This window comes from Salarias fasciatus, chromosome 7, assembly GCF_902148845.1.
Source record: "Salarias fasciatus chromosome 7, fSalaFa1.1, whole genome shotgun sequence".
Lineage (NCBI taxonomy): Eukaryota > Metazoa > Chordata > Actinopteri > Blenniiformes > Blenniidae > Salarias > Salarias fasciatus.
In genome coordinates, this window is record NC_043751.1 from 8,593,351 (window position 1) to 8,614,892 (window position 21,542).

The 21,542-nt window shown below is 43.4% G+C and overlaps 1 protein-coding gene across 1 annotated transcript in view; it reads right to left on the bottom strand.

Moving 5' to 3' along the window:
• Positions 1–7,970: 7,970 nt before the first annotated feature.
• Positions 7,971–21,542, bottom strand: part of LOC115391539 (zinc finger protein 277-like) — a 39,482-nt gene continuing 25,910 nt past the window's right edge. Inside the window, exons 2-5 of the mRNA XM_030095812.1 lie at positions 8,832–9,045; positions 8,361–8,449; positions 8,100–8,182; positions 7,971–8,024 (exon numbers count right to left, since the gene is read on the bottom strand). Of these exons, the coding sequence (XP_029951672.1) occupies positions 7,971–8,024; positions 8,100–8,182; positions 8,361–8,449; positions 8,832–9,045 (440 nt within the window). The remainder of the gene's footprint in view (positions 8,025–8,099; positions 8,183–8,360; positions 8,450–8,831; positions 9,046–21,542) is intronic.

Genomic DNA, 21,542 nt, shown 5'->3' on the forward strand with positions numbered 1-21,542 from the left:
TTATTGTCCACAAGGGTTTCTTTTTGTCTGCTTTGTCTCTGGTCCTCCTTGTCCTCCTCTCTCTTTCAGCCTGTTTTGGTCCTTTGTCCTCAGCTTTCTTCGTTGCCGTCACCATGCGGTTCATATGACTAGTTCCCTCAACCCCATCTCACCTGAGTCTTTCCCCTTAACTGTTTTTTCTATATCTTAGTTGTTGTCCTGCTCTTTTTTTTCAAAGTTGTTCTATTTTTCTTTTCTCTTTTTAAGCTCCTTATTGTCCACAGGGATTTCTTTTTGTCTGCTTTGTCTCTGGTCCTCCTTGTCCTCCTCTCCCTTCCGCCTGTTTTGAACCTTTGTCCTCAGCTTTCTTCGTTGCCGTCACCATGCGGTTCATATGACTGGTTCCCTCAACCCCATCTTACTTGAGTCTTTCCCCTAAACTTTTTTTTCTATATCTTAGTTGTTGTCCTGCTCTTTTTTTCAAAGTTGTTCTATTTTTCTTTTCTCTTTTTAAGCTCCTTATTGTCCACGGGGATTTCTTTTTGTCTGCTTTGTATCTGGTCCTCCATGTCCTCCTCTCTCTTTCAGCCTGTTTTGATCCTTTGTCCTCAGCTTTCTTCGTTGCCGTTACCATGCGGTTCATATGACTAGTTCCCTCAACCCCATCTTAACTGAGTCTTTCCCCTTAACTGTTTTTTCTATATCTTAGTTGTTGTCCTCTTTTTTTCTAAGTTGTTCTATTTTTCTTTTCTCTTTTTAAGCTCCTTATTGTCCACAGGGATTTCTTTTTGTCTGCTTTGTCTCTGGTCCTCCATGTCCTCATCTCCCTTCCGCCTGTTTTGATCCTTTGTCCTCAGCTTTCTTCGTTGCCGTCACCATGCGGTTCATATGACGAGTTCCCTCAACCCCATCTCACCTGAGTCTTTCCCCTTAACTGTTTTTTCTATATCTTAGTTGTTGTCCTGCTCTTTTTTTCAAAGTTGTTCTATTTTTCTTTTCTCTTTTTAAGCTCCTTATTGTCCACAGGGGTTTCTTTTTGTCTGCTTTGTCTCTGGTCCTCCTTGTCCTCTCTCTTTCAGCCTGTTTTGGTCCTTTGTCCTCAGCTTTCTTCGTTGCCGTCGCCATGCGGTTCATATGACTAGTTCCCTCAACCCCATCTCACCTGAGTCTTTCCCCTTAACTGTTTTTTCTATATCTTAGTTGTTGTCCTGCTCTTTTTTTTCAAAGTTGTTCTATTTTTCTTTTCTCTTTTTAAGCTCCTTATTGTCCACAGGGATTTCTTTTTGTCTGCTTTGTCTCTGGTCCTCCTTGTCCTCCTCTCCCTTCCGCCTGTTTTGAACCTTTGTCCTCAGCTTTCTTCGTTGCCGTCACCATGCGGTTCATATGACTGGTTCCCTCAACCCCATCTTACTTGAGTCTTTCCCCTAAACTGTTTTTTCTATATCTTAGTTGTTGTCCTGCTCTTTTTTTCAAAGTTGTTCTATTTTTCTTTTCTCTTTTTAAGCTCCTTATTGTCCAGGGGGATTTCTTTTTGTCTGCTTTGTATCTGGTCCTCCATGTCCTCCTCTCTCTTTCAGCCTGTTTTGATCCTTTGTCCTCAGCTTTCTTCGTTGCCGTTACCATGCGGTTCATATGACTAGTTCCCTCAACCCCATCTTACCTGAGTCTTTCCCCTTAACTGTTTTTTCTATATCTTAGTTGTTGTCCTGCTCTGTTTTTCTAAGTTGTTCTATTTTTCTTTTCTCTTTTTAAGCTCCTTATTGTCCAGGGGGATTTCTTTTTGTCTGCTTTGTCTCTGGTCCTCAAGGTTTTACTCTCGTTTTCATGCTTTGTCCTCGGCTTTGTTCATGTTGACCGATCACATTTTGATACCGTTCATCCAGTTCCCCATCTCCTCGGTGGTGTTCGGTTCCAGAGCTTCCGCCTTGCAACACTACTCTTTAAGGTCATCAGAGGTCGGATGAGCAGGTTCAGGAAGGCTTGGAAAGGCTGGACTTGGGCTCTCAAGGCCTCCAGCTCCTCCTTTGTCTCCTTCAGGAGCTGGTCTTTCTCCAGAAGCATAGCACACATTTGCTGATTTTCAAACTCCAAAGTCTGGCATTTCAGAGTCATGTTTTCCGTGTGAACCTTTTCAGTTGCTTTCATGGCTTTACAGTTGCCTGCTGCGGTACCTTCCATGTGGGTCTTTGACCTGCCGACCACCTGGTCCAGAGCACTCAACATGTTGTGAAAGGGCTGTCTCGGGTCTTTGGAGGTAGTGGGAGCAGTTTCTTTTAACTTAACAGAGTGGGTTGTGGCTTCGAAGTCCTCCTCCTCCTCCTGTGTCTTTTTCAGGAGACGCAGCTTTTCTTTACAGCAATTTTGCGTGTCCTGCAGGCTGAGCTCTAAAGCTGAAAACCGGCGGGTCAAAAACATGAGATCACTGCAATTGATTTGAACTTGGTCCACAAGTTTTCTGTGGTCATCCTTGCAGATTTCTATCTGGCTCTTCAACATGGTGATCTCCTCGTTCTTCTTCCTCAGTTCTCTATGAGCCTCCTCAATGTTTTGACACCGATCTATCATGTAGCTGAAGAAGTCCAGATTGTTTTCTGCTTCATACTCCACAGCGGTTCTCAAAGTCTGGACGTCATCCTGCAGCTTCGTCAGGAGCTGGTCTTTCTCCGGAAGCTCAGACTCCATTTGCTCTTGTTTAGACTCTAACGCAGTGACCTTGCTGGTGTCAGCTTCCTGCTGATGAGGCTGTATACTGTCTCCTGAGGCCTGTTCCATGTTGTCTTGGCTTTCTCCAATAATATTGGAAATATTCTGAAGTGGGGAATTCTTTTTCTGCTGTTTGGATGATGAAGTCGTGGTCTGGTTTCAGAAAATCTTCTGTGCTGTTGAATCTACAGTGAGTAGCTTGCAAATGCTCATATAAAGGCAATCTGAACTCAGTTATAGCTTCCTGCCTTTCAACTCAAACATGAAAGTAACCTGTTCCTTCTGCTGAACGAAAGAACCCTGGGTTCTTTCATGTGTTGGTTACCATGGCAACATGAAGGCAACACTGGGTTTTTTCATGTGTCGGTTACCATGGTTACCCACATTTAAAAAAATACTGCAAATCCCTGAAAAATGATGAAAAAACTGTCATTTCAAGAAATTATTTGTTTCATTAAATGTTAACTTTGTACCTCTATCTGTTCACAGCAGCCACGGCGCGTTTCCACCTCCCCGACTCTACTCAGCTCGACTCCACCCCACTTTACTCGACTGGACTCTACTCGGTCTGGTTGTGTCTCCACCGGCCCTGTTTGTCTCCCTGGAAACCCGTCAGTGGGCGGGGAAATCAGACGGTGAACACCCCGCCCCCCTGTGGATGTAAACAGAGCTGGACTCAGGGCAGCAGAAAGAAAGTGGCGTAAATCCCACGAGCCCGCTGATTTGTCCTCATATAAACAGAAACTTGCTTCCTTTACCTCCCGCTTGCAGTCCGTAAAGAAAGCTTTTTATCAGAACAAGATCTGTGCAGCTTCTGATTCCAGAAAACTGTTTATGGCGTTCAACTCCCTGCTTTCTCCTCCAGCTGCTCAGCCGTCCACTGAGCTGACTCCTGATATGTTTGCCTCCTTTTTCACTGAAAAGGTGGCTGCAATCAGCAACCAGTTCTCTGAGCCTGACCAGCCCAGTCAGCTCAAACCCACTACTGCGCCTTCTCTCTGCTCATTTGCTCCTCTGAGTGAGGATGAGGTCTCCAGACTTCTTCTGAGCTCAAAACTGACAACATGTCCTCTCGATCCAATACCCACCAGCATTCTGCAGACCATCTTGCCCATAATCAAACCTGCAGTCATGCACATTGTCAATTCCTCCCTGGAAACCGGCATTTTTCCTGTTACTTTTAAACAAGCCCGCGTCACCCCACTACTAAAAAAGCCTCATCTCAACCCAGCCCAGGTTGAAAACTACAGGCCAGTCTCACTTCTACCATTCCTGTCAAAAATACTGGAGCGCTCAGTATGTAACCAAGTCTCTGAACACCTGCGGAACAACAACCTACTTGACCCTTTTCAGTCAGGCTTCAGATGCGACCACTCCACCGAGACTGCACTCCTTTCAGTCACAGAATCTCTGCGGCTGGCAAGAGCTGCTGGTCAGTCCTCTGTCCTCCTGCTGCTGGACTTGTCTGCTGCCTTTGACACCGTGAACCATCAAATCCTCCTCTCCTCACTCTCTGACCTTGGCATCTCAGGTTCCGTCCTGTTGTGGTTCAAGTCCTACCTCACAGGCAGATCTTTCAGAGTTTCATGGTGAGGGGAGGTGTCAAGGTCACATGGCCTATCGACAGGGGTCCCTCAGGGGTCGGTGCTTGGCCCCTTACTCTTCTCTCTGTACACCACTTCACTTGGTGCAGTGATTCGCTCCCATGGCTTCTCCTACCACTGTTATGCTGACGACACTCAGCTCTTCCTCTCTTTTCCACCTGACGACACCGCAGTCTCGCCTCGAATATCAGCATGTCTGACTGATATCTCCACCTGGATGAAGGAACGTCACCTTCAGCTAAATCTGTCTAAGACTGAACTCATGGTCTTTCCAGCTTGTCCATCTGTCCAGCCTCAGATCAGTGTCCAACTTCACTCGAGCCTACTTGTGCCCACAAACTCAGCCAGAAACCTGGGTGTCATGATTGATGACCAGCTGACCTTTAAGGTTCACGTGGCCTCAGTTTCTCGGTCTTGTCGTTATGCCCTCTACAACATCAGGAAGATCAGACCCTTCCTGACCCAACAGCCAAACAGCTTCTGGTTCAGGCTCTCGTGATATCACGCATTGACTACTGCAACTCTCTTCTGGCGGGTCTCCCTGCATGTACAGTCAAACCTCTACAGATGATCCAGAATGCAGCAGCACGTCTAGTCTTCAACCAGCCCAAAAGAGCTCATGTCACTCCTCTGTTCATCTCCCTTCATTGGCTTCCAGTTGCAGCCAGGATCAAATTCAAATCTCTCCTCCTGGCTTACAAAACGCTTACAAGAACGGCTCCGGCCTACCTGGACTCCCTGACCCAGGTCTACTCTCCTTCACGCCCTCTTCGCTCTGCATGTGAGAGACGTCTGGTGCTTCCAGCCCAGCACGGCTCTAAATCTCTTGCCAGACTCTTCTCCTCTGTTGTTCCCAAATGGTGGAACGAACTACCTAACTCGGTGCGTTCCGCCGAGTCTCTTTTTACTTTCAAGAGACAATTGAAGACTCAATTGTTCAGAGAACACCTAGGGTCTTAATCCGACCCCATGTTCGGGGAAGAATAGATCAGGTGTTCTAAAACCCAGCACTTATGTACCACTGACTAAGTTGACACACACACAAAAAAAAAAAAAAAAAAAAAAGGGGGGGGGTAGTGGCTCCTCTTCTGCAACTTGATGGCAACTCCCTTGACCAATCGCACTTGAAGCAATTGAAGAATTTACTAATGGTTTCTTTCTTTCTTATATCTATATTCTTGCTTGTGATGTACGTCGCTTTGGACAAAAGCGTCTGCTAAATGAAATTGTAGAATTGTAGAATTGTAAACAAGCTGAATGCAGGACACAGAGGCTGTCATGTTTCCTTTTGCTGTTTTTTTCTGTTTTTCGTTGTAAGAAGAGAGTCATAAAATGTTACAAAGGGCTAGAAATAATGTGAAGGATAAGTAGTGAAGAGTCTGGAAGGCCCTGCAGCCGAATAAAGCCCAAGATGAGACGTGAAGAGCTGTAAGGACATGACAGCTCCAGGTGAGTTACCAATGTGTAACTGCACTTATTAAGAGAAGTTTGTGCTTTAAATTATTTGCAATATTCTAACATCAGGTCGCGATGTGCGAAGAGTCCTTCAAGCCGTACAGGCAGTGATTAGCATTAGCTTATTAGCAATTAGCAGTAGCTTCAGCAATTACAGAGCATTTCTGTTCTGTTCTGTCTGTTGTCAGCAGCTCAGAGGAGTTTTAAATGCTAAGATGAAATTTCAGATGCATGGTTGAACATGCATTGAGTGCACACAACAAACCCAGGAAAAGTAATAAGAATTCAACAATTAAATTAATAGCCCCTCTTCAATGATTAGCATTGCTGTTACATTAGAGGATCCAGGTTCTCAACACCATTCCCTACATCAAGTTGTCATGAAACTATAAGCAGGCTGGAACAAACAAAGCTTTGTAACTATTGATATTTAAAAAGAAATGAGAAAAATTAACCACTGGGGTGACTGGTCATGTCTTGCCTGGTGATGTTTTAAGGTGCTAAGGTGATTATAATTTTAGATTTAATTACTATAGATGATCTTTGTGGAAGTTAGTTGTATGATTAATAGTACCAGTAGTAGTCATGATAACTCATATTAATATCTATTGAAAAGTCCAAATGACATTTTTATTTTTATGTAATTTCATTGCATATACTCTGTCTCTTACAGAGGTTCTGTCCTATCAGGACCGGCTGGACCAGGCCTGTCTCTGGACCCACATCTGAGCTGCAGTGGTGGATGAAACGGTTCCAGCTTCTCAGCTGAGCAGTGGAAGGATGTACCTGATTCAGCAGCGCCGGAGCCCACAGGTGGAGTGGTAAAGATGCAGAAGCAGGAAATGGGGTCCAGGATGTTCTGATGCTCCATCTGATCAATCACTATTAAGGATGACTGAGTTTTGAACAGATTGTTGCTGTAATCAGTTAAACCAGTGTTGATCGATTGTAAAGACGTAAAAACTGTTATGTACTGCAGCATAAAAGCATGTTGAAAATGACTGCTGATCTAAGTTCACTCAATATTGCCCTTTGTGTTTTTTCAACCTGTCGTTCAATAAATTTGTTGTGCTTCTGCAGATCTGTTGTTTCCATACATGATTCAAAATGTTTCACATAACAATTATGTCATATTGTTTACAACAGCAGAGAGTAAACCGAGCTTAAATAAAAACTTTATTGATAGTTAATATCAATTACAACTCCACAACAAAAACAAATCCAGTTGTGTTATTAATGGAGCTCATGGTTCCCGGCCTCCTCCGTGTTGAGCAGGTCCTGTCAGAACCCAGAACAGCTGGATTGAAAGCAGTATGGCGTCACTCTCTTCCCTCCTGCTCCCTGGATTCTCCAGCACCACTGAAGAGCAGTCCAGATGTTTGTCTTGCTGGATCCGGTTCTGCCTCTGATGCTCCAGATCCTCAGAAAGGATTTCTGGCAGGACAGCAGAGACGTCTGGCTGGAACAGTGTCCTGGTTCTCTGGCCTAAACAAACAGAGTGATGGGAACTGATATTAAAATGCTGTTCAATCCCTCATCATCTTCTAGTTGTGATGGTTTTGTGTAACTACTTAAAATTGCACACTCTTCTACATATCCCATTAGTGCATTTATATGGGTGTGTGACTAAAGAAATATATAAATTTGCAGAGAGAGTCAGATGAGCCTTCACATTTTGATTGAGGCATTGGTCTTGATGTCAGTGTTTGTTGCTGAACAGCAACTGCATTTCCCCCCTGTGCAATTTAGAAAATATATGTCCATGTATTTATAAAGCTGTAGTATGTAGAAACAGTTGGAATGGAACCGATGGTGCAGAGCAGCTGGTGGAGGAGACGGTCTCTGTGCAGGTGGAGAAGATGGAGCTGCTGTCATGGCAGGGAGTCTGGGAGTTCAGATGGGGAGACTGAACTGTCCTCACTGAATGAAATAGAATACACACACACAAAGAACAATAAAGTCAAGTAATTGTGGTTCAAACTCAGCCCTAACATGTTCTACTCATTTCGAAAATCCACCTTCCTCCTTAGGAGGGGCTTTAAAACGTGTATGATAACTTTAGTAGAGCAATGCTGTCAAAAAACTGTAAAAAAAAAAAGTGTGAGCTTACAGCCGATATGAGGGCTTTAATATTGACTGTCTGAAGTCGTTTTGATGAAGAAAGTAAAAACGGCTGTGTGTGAAAGGCGACCTGTTCCCGGTGAACTCCTCGTTGCAGAACATGCAGAGTCAATGGAAGCTGCTGTCCTCTCTCTCCCTCTGCTGCTGCTCCAGCACCTCCTCCTGCAGAAGAGGCTTTTTCAGTCTCATGCTCATCATGCTGAGGGTGTCGTGTACCATCCAGGTAGCGATCCCCACCAGTCGTTTCTGTTGGAGCTTTTCTCTGAAGAGTCGGTCTTCTGGAAGGACGTCACACAGCAGGAAGTACTCTTCCTGTTTCTCTGCAATGTCGACAACTTCTTGTCAGTTGCTCATCTTGTCAAATCGGACTCCTCAATAGCGTCTTCTCTGTCTTGCATGAAGACCAATGCAGGTTCTGTTAGTCTGTTTTACTGAATGTGAAGCCTCTGAATTTCCCTTCAGTTTCATCACCGGCAGCTGAAGCAGAGCTTCACTCACCGACCGGGCCGGTGGAGTTGGTCTTGATCACACTGCAGAAGTCAGTGAGTGACTGTTCCATGAACCGGCCCTTCCAGTACAGCAGGTACCTGATGGGAGCAGCAGAGGATGATCAGAGCAGAGACCACACAGGGCCTGCAACGGGTATAAGGATGTAAGATGCGTCTAGTTTCTGCTATTTTAGCTAAATGAAGTTCTACTAAATATTGATCTGATTTTTCAGTTGGGATTCCTAAATTTACACATTTAACTTAATTTTGTTGATTATTCTGTTAATCCAATAAGCCTCATTTCGCTACTGTCCATCAGTTATTTGATAGATGAAAATAAAGTTGCTGACACAAACACAAATGATTTATAAGTTAAAGTAATGGAGACTGTCAGACGTGCCCAGCCTTCTAGTAAATAAAGGTTAATAAATCCATCTTTCAGCGTGTTCAGGTGTGTGCTTTGTGCACACAGTGCTCCTACTTGGCCAGGTCTGCGATCAGTTTGACGTCGGCGATCACCAGCTTGTGCTCCAGCAGGAGGTGTCTGAGCAGAGCGTCTTTCTGCTGTGTGGGGACCGACTCGGAGCAGAAGAGGCAGACCAGCAGCTCGGCGCCCCCACTCTGCACCCCCACAGCACTGCAGCTGCAGGCCGGCCGCTCCGGGAAACACAGAGGCTCCAGGATGCTGTCCTGACCTGTGAGAGGAAGAGACAGCTGATCCACCAGAGCAGAGGGGACAACAGACCAGAGGGGGGAGACGCAGCTCCAAACCACTTATGTCACTGCCGTTCTTATTCCGTTACAAATTTCAACTTTAAATGCTACTTACTGGGTTTCTATTATTAATATGAATACACTGCAGTATGAAGGCGGGATGCTTATCTGACTACAATTTCAACAAAAAGCCAAATTTAATGAAAAAATTAGATGGCAAAATACAGTAAAAAACGGGGAAAAAAAACAAATCTTCTCGTCTCACTGTTGCATTATGCACGTTTATACAAACCCACCCTGACAGGACCGAAAAACAGAAAGTGGCTATTTTACAGCTGATGCCTCATTTTGACTGAATGATTCTCTGCTCAGTGTCCGAGTGACATTAAAGTCAACCAGGAGCTAAAAATCTGCGAACATGTCAAACTAGATTTTACTAATTAAAGCAATTAGTGGATGGATTTTAAACTATTTGCAGCAGAGTTAGAGAAAAACAGACTAACAACTCAGCCAGCTGCTGTCTGCAGTCTCTAAGATCATCAACACATAAAGTGTATAATCCTCAAGACAGGGTGAGATTAATAATGTTCTGGAATGGCCACAATAGGAGTTTATAATCATAAATCACAATAATAAACGTTTAAATCTGCTCCTGCAGTGAAGTAATCAAAAACTTCAAAAATCTGGGCTGTACCGTTCCTGTGGCAGCCATTTTGGAAAAGACGTCACACACACCGAGTGAAATGGACCAATCACAGAACAGTATTTCTTCTTCTTTTATTTGATGGGTAGGCGGAGGACAACTGGGCTCACTGCCTCCTCCCCGCGGTGTGGAGAAGCTATGGCTGGTTTTCCTCCGGTAAACAGAGCAGTCAGAGTGATTTTCAAAGGAATAAACGCAACGAACAAACAAACGATTCACTATTAGTGACAAAGTTAGGTTATCAACATCCAGAGAAATTATGAAATAAATCGTTGCCACTGTCCAGCAAAACTAAAACTAAACCAAATATAAACGAACAAATAAAAAAAAGCTGCAACAACAAAACATGCACATTTCATTATTTTGTCAGTGGAGCTCCAGTTTTTTTTTTTTTTTTTTTTTTAGATAATAGAAATTAGTTTTCTCAGATTTAAATGTAAAATCTCCATCCATCTTCCACCGTTTACCCGGGACTGGGTCACGGGGGTAGCAGTCTCGGCAGGGATGCCCAGACTTCCCTGTCCCCAGACACTTCCTCCAGCTCTTCTGGGGGGATTCCAAGGCGTTTCCAGGCCAGCCAAGAGACATAGTCTCTCCAGCATGTCCTAGGTCTTCCCCGGGGTCTCCTCTCGGTGGGACATGCCCCGAAAACCTCTCCAGGGAGGCGTCCAGGAGGCATCCTGAAAAGGTGCCCGAGCCACCTCAGCTGGCCCCCTCGATGTGGAGGAGTAGCGGCTCTACTCCGAGCTCCTCCCTGGTGACTGAGCTCCTCACCCTATCTCCAATTCACACCGTTCACACCGGACGCGTCGCAAGCGTCGTGAGCGGCGCTTTTCTATGCAAAGTCTATGGTGGACGAGCGTCGTGGAGCGGCGGGCAGCGGGGCAGCGCGTCAGGAGCGTCATGAGCGTCATGAGCGTCGCTTTTCGAGCGTTTCGAGCGTCGACGCCCATGACGCGCGTTCCCGGCAACAGGAGCGTCGTGAGCGTCGCTTTTTGAGAGTTGGGAAAACTGAACTTTCGACGCGCTGCCGCTGAGCGTCAACCAATCAGAGACAATCCCTCCGGTGCTACCTCACTACGAGTGATCCGAGCACCGATGCGGGCCAGCCGGTGTTGCCAACTTGATGACTTTCTCGCTAAATCTGGCGACTTTCCAAAGCCTCTTGGCGATGTTTTTTTGTCAAAAGCAACTAGCGACAAATCTAGCGACCTTTTCTGGTGCTCTGGAGACGTGACAGGACGTCTCGCTGCTGTCGTCAATGAGCAGCGGGTGCTGCCGTGAGCCCCTCCCCCGTCCCAAAGCACTCAAAAGCGGTCAGTCTCAGCAGCGTTCCCGCTGCAGTCAGAGCAGAGAGGAGCAGACCAGGCAATAGTGACTTTTCCGACGACGACGCGGTCTAGCTTTATTTAACAAATAAACTGACGCGCGTCAAGTGCGTCGCGAGCGTCGCAAGCTTTGTGACCACCTGGTGTCAGCGTCGTGCTTGAAGCGTCACAAGCGTCAGCTTCGAGGCGTCCCAAGCGTCGACGACGCCCGCGACGCGTCCGGTGTGAACGCAGCATAAGGGACCGCCCAGTCACCCTACAGAGGAAGCTCATTTCAGGCGCTTGTATCCGGGATCTTGTCCTTTCGGTCATGACCCAAAGCTCATGACCATAGGTGAGGGTGGGAACGTAGATTGACCAGTAAATTGAGAGCTTCGCCTTTCGGCTCAGCTCCCTCTTCACCACAACAGACCGATACAACGACCGCAGTTTGGATACTTGTTCCTCAGGAACCCATGAAATTAGGTGTGGGGTTCCCCAAGGTTCAATTTTAGGTCCCATACTTTTTAATCTCTATATGCTTCCACTTGGGGACGTCATCAGGAGACACGGCATCAGTTTCCATAGTTACGCTGATGATACTCAGCTGTGCATCGTCGTGTCTCCTGATGACACAGGGCCAATAGAAACCCGTTTTAACTGTATTTCAGACACCAAGTCATGGATGGCAGTGAATTTCCTACAGCTCAACCAGGACAAGACTGAGGTTTTAGTTATTGGTCCAGAAGGCCAGAGGGAGAGAATTTTACCAAAATTATTAGATTTTGAACTGGCAAAATCAGTTAAGAACCTGGGCATGATTTTTGACTCTGAGCTAAGTTTTATTCCACACATTAAAAACATAACTAAGATTGGATTTTATCATCTGAAGAATATAGCCAGAGTCGCCCGTTTCTCTCTCAGGAGAGTAAAGAGGTGCTAATGCATGCTTTTATCTCCTGTAGATTAGATTATTGTAATGCCTTGCTCTCTGGTCTTCCCAAAAAGAACGCTTCAAACCTACAACTGTTACAAAACTCAGCTGCACGCGTGCTGACAAGGACCAGGGGGCGGGCCCACATTACACTGGTTTTACAGTCGCTGCATTGGCTCCCTGTCTGCTTCAGGATCGATTTTAAAGTTCTCTTATTAGTTTTTAAATGTCTTAATGGCCTTGCACCCTCGCTGATCTGTTTTTACCATATCGACCCTCGCGGGCCCTGAGGTCCTCTGGCAGCGGCCTATTGTGTGTTCCAAGAGCAAGAACAAAAACTCATGGCAAGGCGGCTTTTAGCCACTACGGCCCCCGCCTGTGGAACAGCCTGCCAGAGAACCTCAGGACCGCAGAGACTGTTGATAGTTTTAAAAGGAGGTTAAAAACACATCTTTTTAATCTGGCTTTTAATTAACCTTTTATCGTTCTTATCTCCATCATTTTTATTTTTGGTCATTTTGATTTTTAATATACTTATCCTATTTATTCATTCTATTTTTATTATGTACTTTTAATTTATTCTACTTTTCTATTTTATAATCTTATCTTACTTATTTTTTATTAGCTTTGTATCATATCTTTTTAGGTTTTTAGCTGCTTAACTCCAGTGTTTCCTGAGCTGGACGGCAGCTTACTTCCGGTGTCCACCACCGGGTTCGGGGGTTGCCGCCGTGACAGGCACCGGAGACCTTACGACCACAGCTCTGAGCAGCTGCTTCGACAATGGAGGTGGAGAACATGGTCCACTCGGACTCAATGTCCCCAGCCTCCCTCGGTATATGAGAGAAGCTCTCCCGGAGGTGGGAGTTGAAAACTCTGCTGACAGAGGGTTCCGCCAGACGTTCCCAGCAGACCCTCACAGAACGTTCTGCTAAGTCTGTCTGGTTTCCTCCTCCGCCAGTGAATCCAACTCACCATCAGGTGGTGATCGGTCATATGTATGGCGATATTTTCAACTATTTCGTGTTGTCTCTTGGCGTGGATGACCCGGCTATAAGGAATTATAAGAGCACTGAAGCCTATCAATATTTGCACAGTGGTAAAGTCGGCTCTCCACAATTAATAATAAATACTTCCATAGATTGGATTAATTTAATCAGTTGTCAGCCCCTTTTACAGATGGAAGGTACTCGTGCTTGAAATCGTTTATAGTTTAATGAAATGTGATAAAAATAGTCCTTCAAATGAAGGCCTTTTTATGAGTCTAGTTATTGGTTTAAATGTGTTCTTGTTGTCATTTGTTTGCTGTCATAATGTAGTAGTGCATTCATCAATTATTGAAAGATCACAAAACAGTCAGAAAGCAGAGATATTTTACTGAATTCACAATTCTTGAACAGTCCACTAGACGGTGCAGTTTGAATATCAAAGGTCATATACAGTATAGCAGAAACATTTTTTTAACAAAAGTTCTATATGATAAATAAAATTAATTTTCCTTCTTTTACAATCCAAACAGTGTAAAATTGAATGTCTTATAATGTGTGTTTGAGTTGATGAGTTACTGCTAAATAAAGAAAGTGTCGCTGAACACAATCTACAATCTAAATCTGGTGTGCCAAATTATTATGCTGCAGTGTTGGGCGAGTTACTTCAAAATTGTAATGTGTCATATTTTACTAGGTACTCCATAAAAATTAAATTATATTACATACTACTGCCTGAAACATGTAACTGAATTGTACCACCTTTTGCATATCTGAATAATGTATAGTTCTATTTATTTACTTTAAGTAAAAAGTAAACAAAAAAGTATGTGACAATTCATAAGTACTATCACTGATCAGGTAATCTAACATTTTATCAATCATTCTGAAAATCAGAGAAAAGGAAAAAAAATTGGCAGTGCCCGACATTCAAACCACAGTCGCTCTGAAGACAGTGAAGCAGGTGGTGCAGCATCATGATAGTAAAAGAAAATGCTACAGCTCAAACACAACAGTCCTTCACAGCAGGACTTACCATACAAAAATTTAGAATGCAATTTATGGTGTACAGATATCAAAATACTTTATAAAAAGTACACAACACAAACACACACCCACCCACACCTTACTTTCAAGCTCGTCATCTTTTTAATTTTCATGGACAATTTCTCCCCGTAGATTGGACAGAGCTTCACAGACTCTTAGAACTTAATTCAATTTGTGTGCCAGGCTTATTGGCACAGTTTGAGAGAGGATTATGTACTGTAGTTTTTCAGACGGCCAATGACCCGCTCTACACGAACTCGAACATTTGCAATTCACCTGGTGTGGGCTGTGTCCTCCTCTGAAAGTTGCCTCCCTTTCTCAGTGAAGGCTGGGATGACGAGGTTCACCCGCCGTTCATGCAGCAGATCTGAGATGACAAATCCCCGATCGGCCATGACAACATCACCAGGGCGCAGGCAGTCCAGGAAGCCACAGTCTGAAGTGATAAACTTATCACTGCATCTACCTCCATGACCTCAACTTCTCCTCCATGATGTCCAACCATGCAGAGATGATCCTGCTGACTCCAGACTGTGACACACTGAACCTGTCAGCCAGGTCCTCCTGCACGAGGTTCTGCCGGAGCTTCATGAGTGTCATCAGGATCTGGTCTCGGACATCATTTTTATTAGTTGATCTGCCAAAAAGTTAAAAGTGTCCAGAGGGAGACCAGTGTAGATGAGACAGAGATGGTCAGAGTGTAAGAGTGTTCGATGCAGCTCGGATGGTGTTGAACACTGTGTCGCTCGATGACACTGGAATGGCGGGTGGAGAACAGGGCTTCCAGCACGGTCCTGGTCTGACAAAGGAAGACAGGAGGCAGAAGGTTCAGCCTGGAGCTCGCCGTGTGGCTGCGCAGTACTTTCACTCCCAGCACTGGTTGATGCATCTGAGGAAAAAGAATGATGGGTATATTTAAGGTATTATGTTACAAAAACACTGTATCAGACAAGTCCCCAAAATAACCTGAAATACATTTTTTCCCACCTAAATATTTTGTAAATGTTCTGTCAGTGATCACATGTGTGTCCTACCTGGTGTGATGGAAACAATATATAGATGTAAAAGGTGTGCAAAAAGGTTGAGTGTATCTTCTAATGGGATGTGTGGATACTTGCACAAAACAGTATGTCTGTAATCCAGTTACTCTTGGGATGGGACAATAATGAAATTTTATGTCACAATAAAATTGCACTTCAGTTTTATCTTTTTACTTCAGTAAGATATCTTTCACTAAAAGCTAACATAAGTCCACTTCAATTAATTTGAAAGAAATAAGGAAATATAATACATTTGACTTTTACTATTATTCATTTATTTTGATATAGATCATGTCATAGTCACCGTTGTGCTAGTGGAAGTTGTGGCCGAGTCTCTGCCTGGGAGGACACTCTGCTGTGTCACTTTGCATCGGGCTCGTGTTATCCAACATGCAAACGGAGGTTGTTGTCATTTTTGAAAGAGCTCCTGAGGTTTACTGTGTCCCTGTCACAAGCAAATGCTAATTCCTGGAGCAATAAAAAACTGATTCTGACCAAACGGCAGTCATAACAACGTTTCAAAATAACAGAGAGAGAATCTTTTTACCTCACCAATTTACTACACAAGCCAAGGATAATCATTAAGCTATCATTTGCAGTGTGTATTATCCCAACTCTAATTGCAACAGCATTTAACTCAACTCAACTCAACTTTATTTATATAGCACTTTAAAAACAACTAAAGCTGGCACAAAGTGCTGTACAGAGACACAGATATAAGTGCAAGTGCAAGAGTAAAACACATTAAGAACAAGGAACACAAAACAAACAACAATAAAAAGAGACAAATAAACATTAAAAACACCAAGGGCGGAGTCTCAGGCTGAGTTAAAAGCCAGTGAATAAAAATGTGTTTTAAGATCTTTCTTAAAAATGGACAGTGAGGGGGCCTGCCTGATGCACAGTGGCAGCTCATTCCACAGCTTGGGGGCCACAACAGAGAAAGCTCTATCCCCCCTGAGCTTACGTTTGGACCTCGGCACCTCCAGGAGCAGCTGGTCAGCTGATCTGAGGCACCGAACAGGAGTCTCGAGGTGGAGCAGCTCAGAGAGGTAAGGCGGGGCGAGACCATTCAGGGACTTAAAAACAAACAAAAGAACCTTAAAATGGACTCTAAAATGCACAGGTAACCAGTGGAGGGAGGCCATGATGGGAGTGATGTGGTCCCTCTTAGGTCCTCCAGTTAGTAGCTGTGCTGCAGCATTTTGGGCCAACTGGAGACATGCGATGGACGACTGACTCCAACATAAAGTGCATTACAGAAATGTAATGAAGGCATGGATTACTGTTTCAAAGTGCTCAAGTGCAAGAATACTTTTCACTCCGGTCAACTTCCTGAGGTGGAAGAAGCTGGACTTTACCACTGCGCTTATCTGTGAATCGAGTTTAAAATCACGGTCCATTTTAAAACCCAGATTCAAAACAGTCGCCTTCACGTGTGAAGTCAAGGGGCCCACGTCAGCAGGTGGAGGTTCACAGGAATCACTGGGACCAAACACAATTACCTCTGTTTTCCTCTTAAATTTTAGAAAGTTTAGGGCCATCCAGGCTTTAATGTCCTCCAGGCACCGGAGTAGAGGCGTTAGTGTGAAAGCTTCTTTCTTTTTCAATGGGACATAGATCTGGCTGTCGTTCGCATAACAATGAAAGGAGATGCCGTGCTTTTTTAGGATGGACCCTAGTGGCAATAGATAGAGAAAAGCAGTGGCCCCAGGATTGAGCCCTGTGGAACCCCATAAGACAGAGGAGTGGAAGAGGATTCAGAGCTGGCCAGACGAACACATAGCTCTGTCTGTCAGGTAGGACCTGAACCACTGCAGTACTGAACCACTCATGCCGACCAGGTGCTGCAGTCGGGATATCAAGATATTGTGGTCCACAGTATCAAATGCAGCAGTCAGGTCCAGCAGAACCAAAACCACATAGTCACCAGAGTCATTTACCAGGAGGATGTCATTAAAAACCCTGAGTAAAGCTGACTCGGTGCTATGCATGGGTTTAAACCCAGACTGGAAGACCTCGAAGATGTTATGATTATCCAGATGGTTCTTCAGCTGCAGGTAGACAACCTTCTCCAGAATCTTTGAAGTAAAGGGCAGCTTTGAGATGGGCCTAAAATTAGCCAGGACAGCCTGATCCAGGCCAGGTTTCTTTAGAAGGGGTTGGACCACTGCATGTTTGAAATGTACAGGGACAGCACCAGAGGACAGACTGCTGTTAATGAGAGCAAGGACAAGCTGACCAATGCAGGGAAAAATGTCTTTAAAGAGATGAGGGGGAACGGCATCTCGGGGTGGACCTGAGGGCTTAATGTGAGCAACCAGACCCTGTAAGGATGATAAGGTCACTGGCTCGAACTCATCACATACACCAGAGCAGTGAACAGGATCAGAGGGATCGTGGTCAGGTGTTAAAACCAGGGCCCTGGTGGAAACAACTTGATCAATGAAAAACTGAAGAAAGTTCTTACAGGTTTCAGAGGATGGTTCTACAGAGACAGGCTGTGGGGCATTGAGAACAGAGTCTATAGTTCTGTACAGCACACGTGGGTCATGGCGGTTCTCCAGAATAATGTTTGACAAATACTCTGTCTTAGCGCCTTTAACGGTGTTCTGATATTTATGCCAGCAGTCTTTTAAAATTTGGAAAGAAATGTGCAGCTTGTCCTTCTTCCACCTGCGCTCAGCTCTGCGACACTCCCTCCGAGCTGCCCGAGTTCTCTCATGATACCTGGAGCCCTGAACCAGGAGAACTGACGTTTACCTCTCCTGCCCCCTTGTGGTCAAAGTAAAAAGAGAAAACAAGAACAGATTTGGTGACTGGATGAAATGAAAAAAGGTGTGATTCCAAATTCTGACCCTTCCTTTGTAAAAATGAACACAAAAAAACTAAAATTCAAACGTGTAATAGAAGTTAGTTAAAACTTAAGTGTAGCTCAAAGAGGGTCAATAAATACGTTTATGTGCCAATAAATCAACCAAAATATTTTTCTTCAACAAATCGGAAACAAATAAAATGTGACTGAAAATATAAATTTTTAATTTGGAATTTGGATCAATATTTAGATTATTAATAGTTTATGAGACTGATTACAATGAACTATCTTTTCCTCCTAAACGTGGTGCCCCAAGGTTATCTGATGAAAATCACATCTGAAATTCTTTAATTAATTATTTTCCTTGATCATCATTAATTATTACTGATAGCCAAATTCATTAAGTTGAAATCACAGCATTATTGGTGCGGCCGATGTGGCTGTGCCCAGCTTGAGCCCAGAACCACCAGATCTCCTCCAGTGGAGTGGAAACATTCCTGTTTGAGACCCTGTGGACACGGAGCTTCACGTTCATGGTTTGACTCAAGAAATGAGAAGATTTCAGTCAGTGTGTTTTCTAGTAGTATTGAACTCCAGAGTCTGACCAACAGTCCCCTGGTCACAGAATGAGCTTCAGGAATAAAATGAAATGCGCTTTTTCTACATTACTGCTTTTTATTTAGAAAAATATGAAAATCCTCTGGGCGGATGTTGAAATGAATCCATTGGGTTTTGTTTCTTTTAATGAGTAATTTAACTTTTCACTTTTTCTAATCTGTTGGGGAAAAATGCTTTTTGCTCTTATGTAACACCTGCCTGCTGAAACACAATGTCTGAAAACTTGTATGAAATTTGTCTCCAGCATGTCTGATACTGACTACATTCATCAAATCACGTCTTCATTTCTAAAAGTAAAAGTTTATTTGGAACCAGTGACTGAAACAGAAGCAGGATGTCTATCAGCGTCTCACTGAAACAGGAGATGGTGCCAATGAACACACAGCAGGATGTCACATTACATTTCATCCATTCATCAAGTCCAGATGATTCTGACAGTGAGTGAAAAACCCACCATGAAGAGTTTCATCCAGACTGGTCCAAGTTCTTCCAGTGTGTTAAATGTGCGGGAAACAGTGAAAGCAATGACAGATGGATTTGCAGAGCAGATCTTTGTCTCAGGAGAGCTGGATTACAGAAGGTATTTGGTCTGTTGTTTACTTCCTGGGTGGTAATGGCAGTCTCTGATCGCATGAGGAATTCGGCCTGAATGAAATATAACATTTAGCAATCCTAAAATGTTTAAATCTGGGACCGAAGCAATCCTCAGAGTTATCATATTTTCAAAGAAATTCTAACTGTCCTGTCATTCATCTTCCTGAGCTCCAAAAGCAGAAGCAATAATTTCAGATCTTAAATGATGTGAACCCATCTAATGCCTGAAGACTGAGATCTGGTATCAAAACTAATCATTGTTTTGTGGTGAGACTGAAACTATTTTTCCAATTTTTTCTTTCTTAAGGGATTTGACTGGATGTTCATGACTGATTCTTTCCAAAGATTATCCATCTTGATTATTTCCTTCATTTTTGGACTAGCCTTTGGTCAATGCTTTATTTATTAATCAAGATTCTTGGATTTAAAACAGTTTTACTGTTTCATAATGCATTTCTTTCACATAGCCTCTGTTATGAAAAATAAAAATGGGAATGAAGTTTGTTGACAGGATTGAAAGCTATGGCTGAGAAAATAAACCCGGCTTTTTTATTTTTTTGTTTGCTATTGTGTGTTTCTTGTGTCAGTCCTTCTTTCAGATACTCCTTTGTCTTTAATTCTCCGTCCTGTTATTTGCATTTGTTCCCTTGTTTAATAAAGTTGTGAGTTGTTGTTGCCCCGCCCCCTCAGTGACGTAGCAGAATCTGGACGAGCACGTGCAGCTGCTCTTAATTGACAGTCATGTCCTGCACGTGTCCGATCATCCAACACAAGGACCCACAAGGGGTACAACAATTTAAACTTTATTGTAAACGCGGTTTAACGGACTTTTGAAGGAGAGCTCCGGACTTAGGTCAGTTTTTAACTTCTGCTTTCTGCAGCAACAAAGAGATGCTGGAAGAAGTCAGTCACCAATTAGCAGGGGGACCAGTTAATCCGAAACACCTGCTGGGAGCGTCCTGCAGGAAGTGAAGGTGAGTGAACCTCTGGGTTGAAATACAGAATAAGCAATGATAACATGGAAATGTTGAAAGCTTATGGAGACGCTCTACAACAGCCACGGAGATGAAGATTATTAGATAATAACGCGTGTCAATCTGCAGAATGTAGCCCTAATATAGTGCTGTATAGGTTTTCCAGCAGGGGGCGCTCGGTACTTTGTGCATCAGTAGCTGACGTCGTAGAAGAAGTCAGTGAGACGCAGAAGTGTTAGATCGCAGACCGAGTGCGCTCCTATTGATGAATCTTTTCCTGTTTTGTAGGTAAGCTGGCTTGTAAAATCTATACAGGTACTAGACAACAGGTGGGGAAGATTTTAAATGCTTTAGAATGTAGTGGTTATCGAGTTGAAAGCTGAATTTAAAACGTTTCAGTTGGTAAAGGCTACTCGCCACGTTTTGCATGTAAGATGGCGGACGTGTAGTCCGTGGCACATGGTGGCGATGAGCCATAGAACTGTTTCATGTATGTTCTGAGTTCATGTGATGAAAGTGGGTTCATGAAAGATGCATATAACTGTGGTTTGATCATGAGTTTGTGGCCAGAACTTATGTGAAACGGAGTGAATGTGTCATGTCATGAGAAGTGTGTGCAAAATGAACTATTTGCAGTAAGAAAGCTGTTAAAAAGTAAATATGTGGACCAGTATTAGTGCTTAAGTGGTTAAACTGTGTTGGAAGTCCATATTGCTCACACGTGTATTTTGGATTGAAGAAGTACTTTAGGGCTGCAGCTAGTGATTATTTTATTAATCAATTAATCTATCATTTGGTCAATTAATTGATTAATCGGATGATATGTATATGTATATACATATGTATATGTATATACATACACATATATACATACATACATGTGTATATATATTTTAACACTTTTTATTTATTTATTTATTTTATTTTGGCAAGCATAAAACTCACCACGGACAAAAAAATGAACTACTATTAATGCTTGCAGTAACATTTAATAAACTGCACAGGAACACTCATTGCTAGGATGAACATTGCACTTTAAATTCACAAATTTAGATAAAATACCTGAGAGAGGGCTAAGGCCTTACCTTCATTAAAATGCACATGAAAGTTGATTATTAAATAACACTAAAAGTACGGCAGGCAATATTCAGTATTATCAAACAATTCCTATTGATATTAATTTGCCATCTGTCTTGTGCAAAAACAACAAAAATAATAATACTCAGGCTGAGTCCAAAACAGCACATTCACCTTTATAAACTGATAGCTGCCCTAAAATTTTAAAGGGCATTTAAAGGAGTGCAAAACAACAATTTCAGTCACTTTTTTTTCGCATCGACGCGGTGCTGTTATAGTACACCAACTCCGCTTGGCAGTGCAAACTTTGCACCGAGCTCTTCCCTTTTGTTCATTTAAAGTTGTGTCGGACTTTTGACATTTTCTGGCGTTTTCCTTGTTGT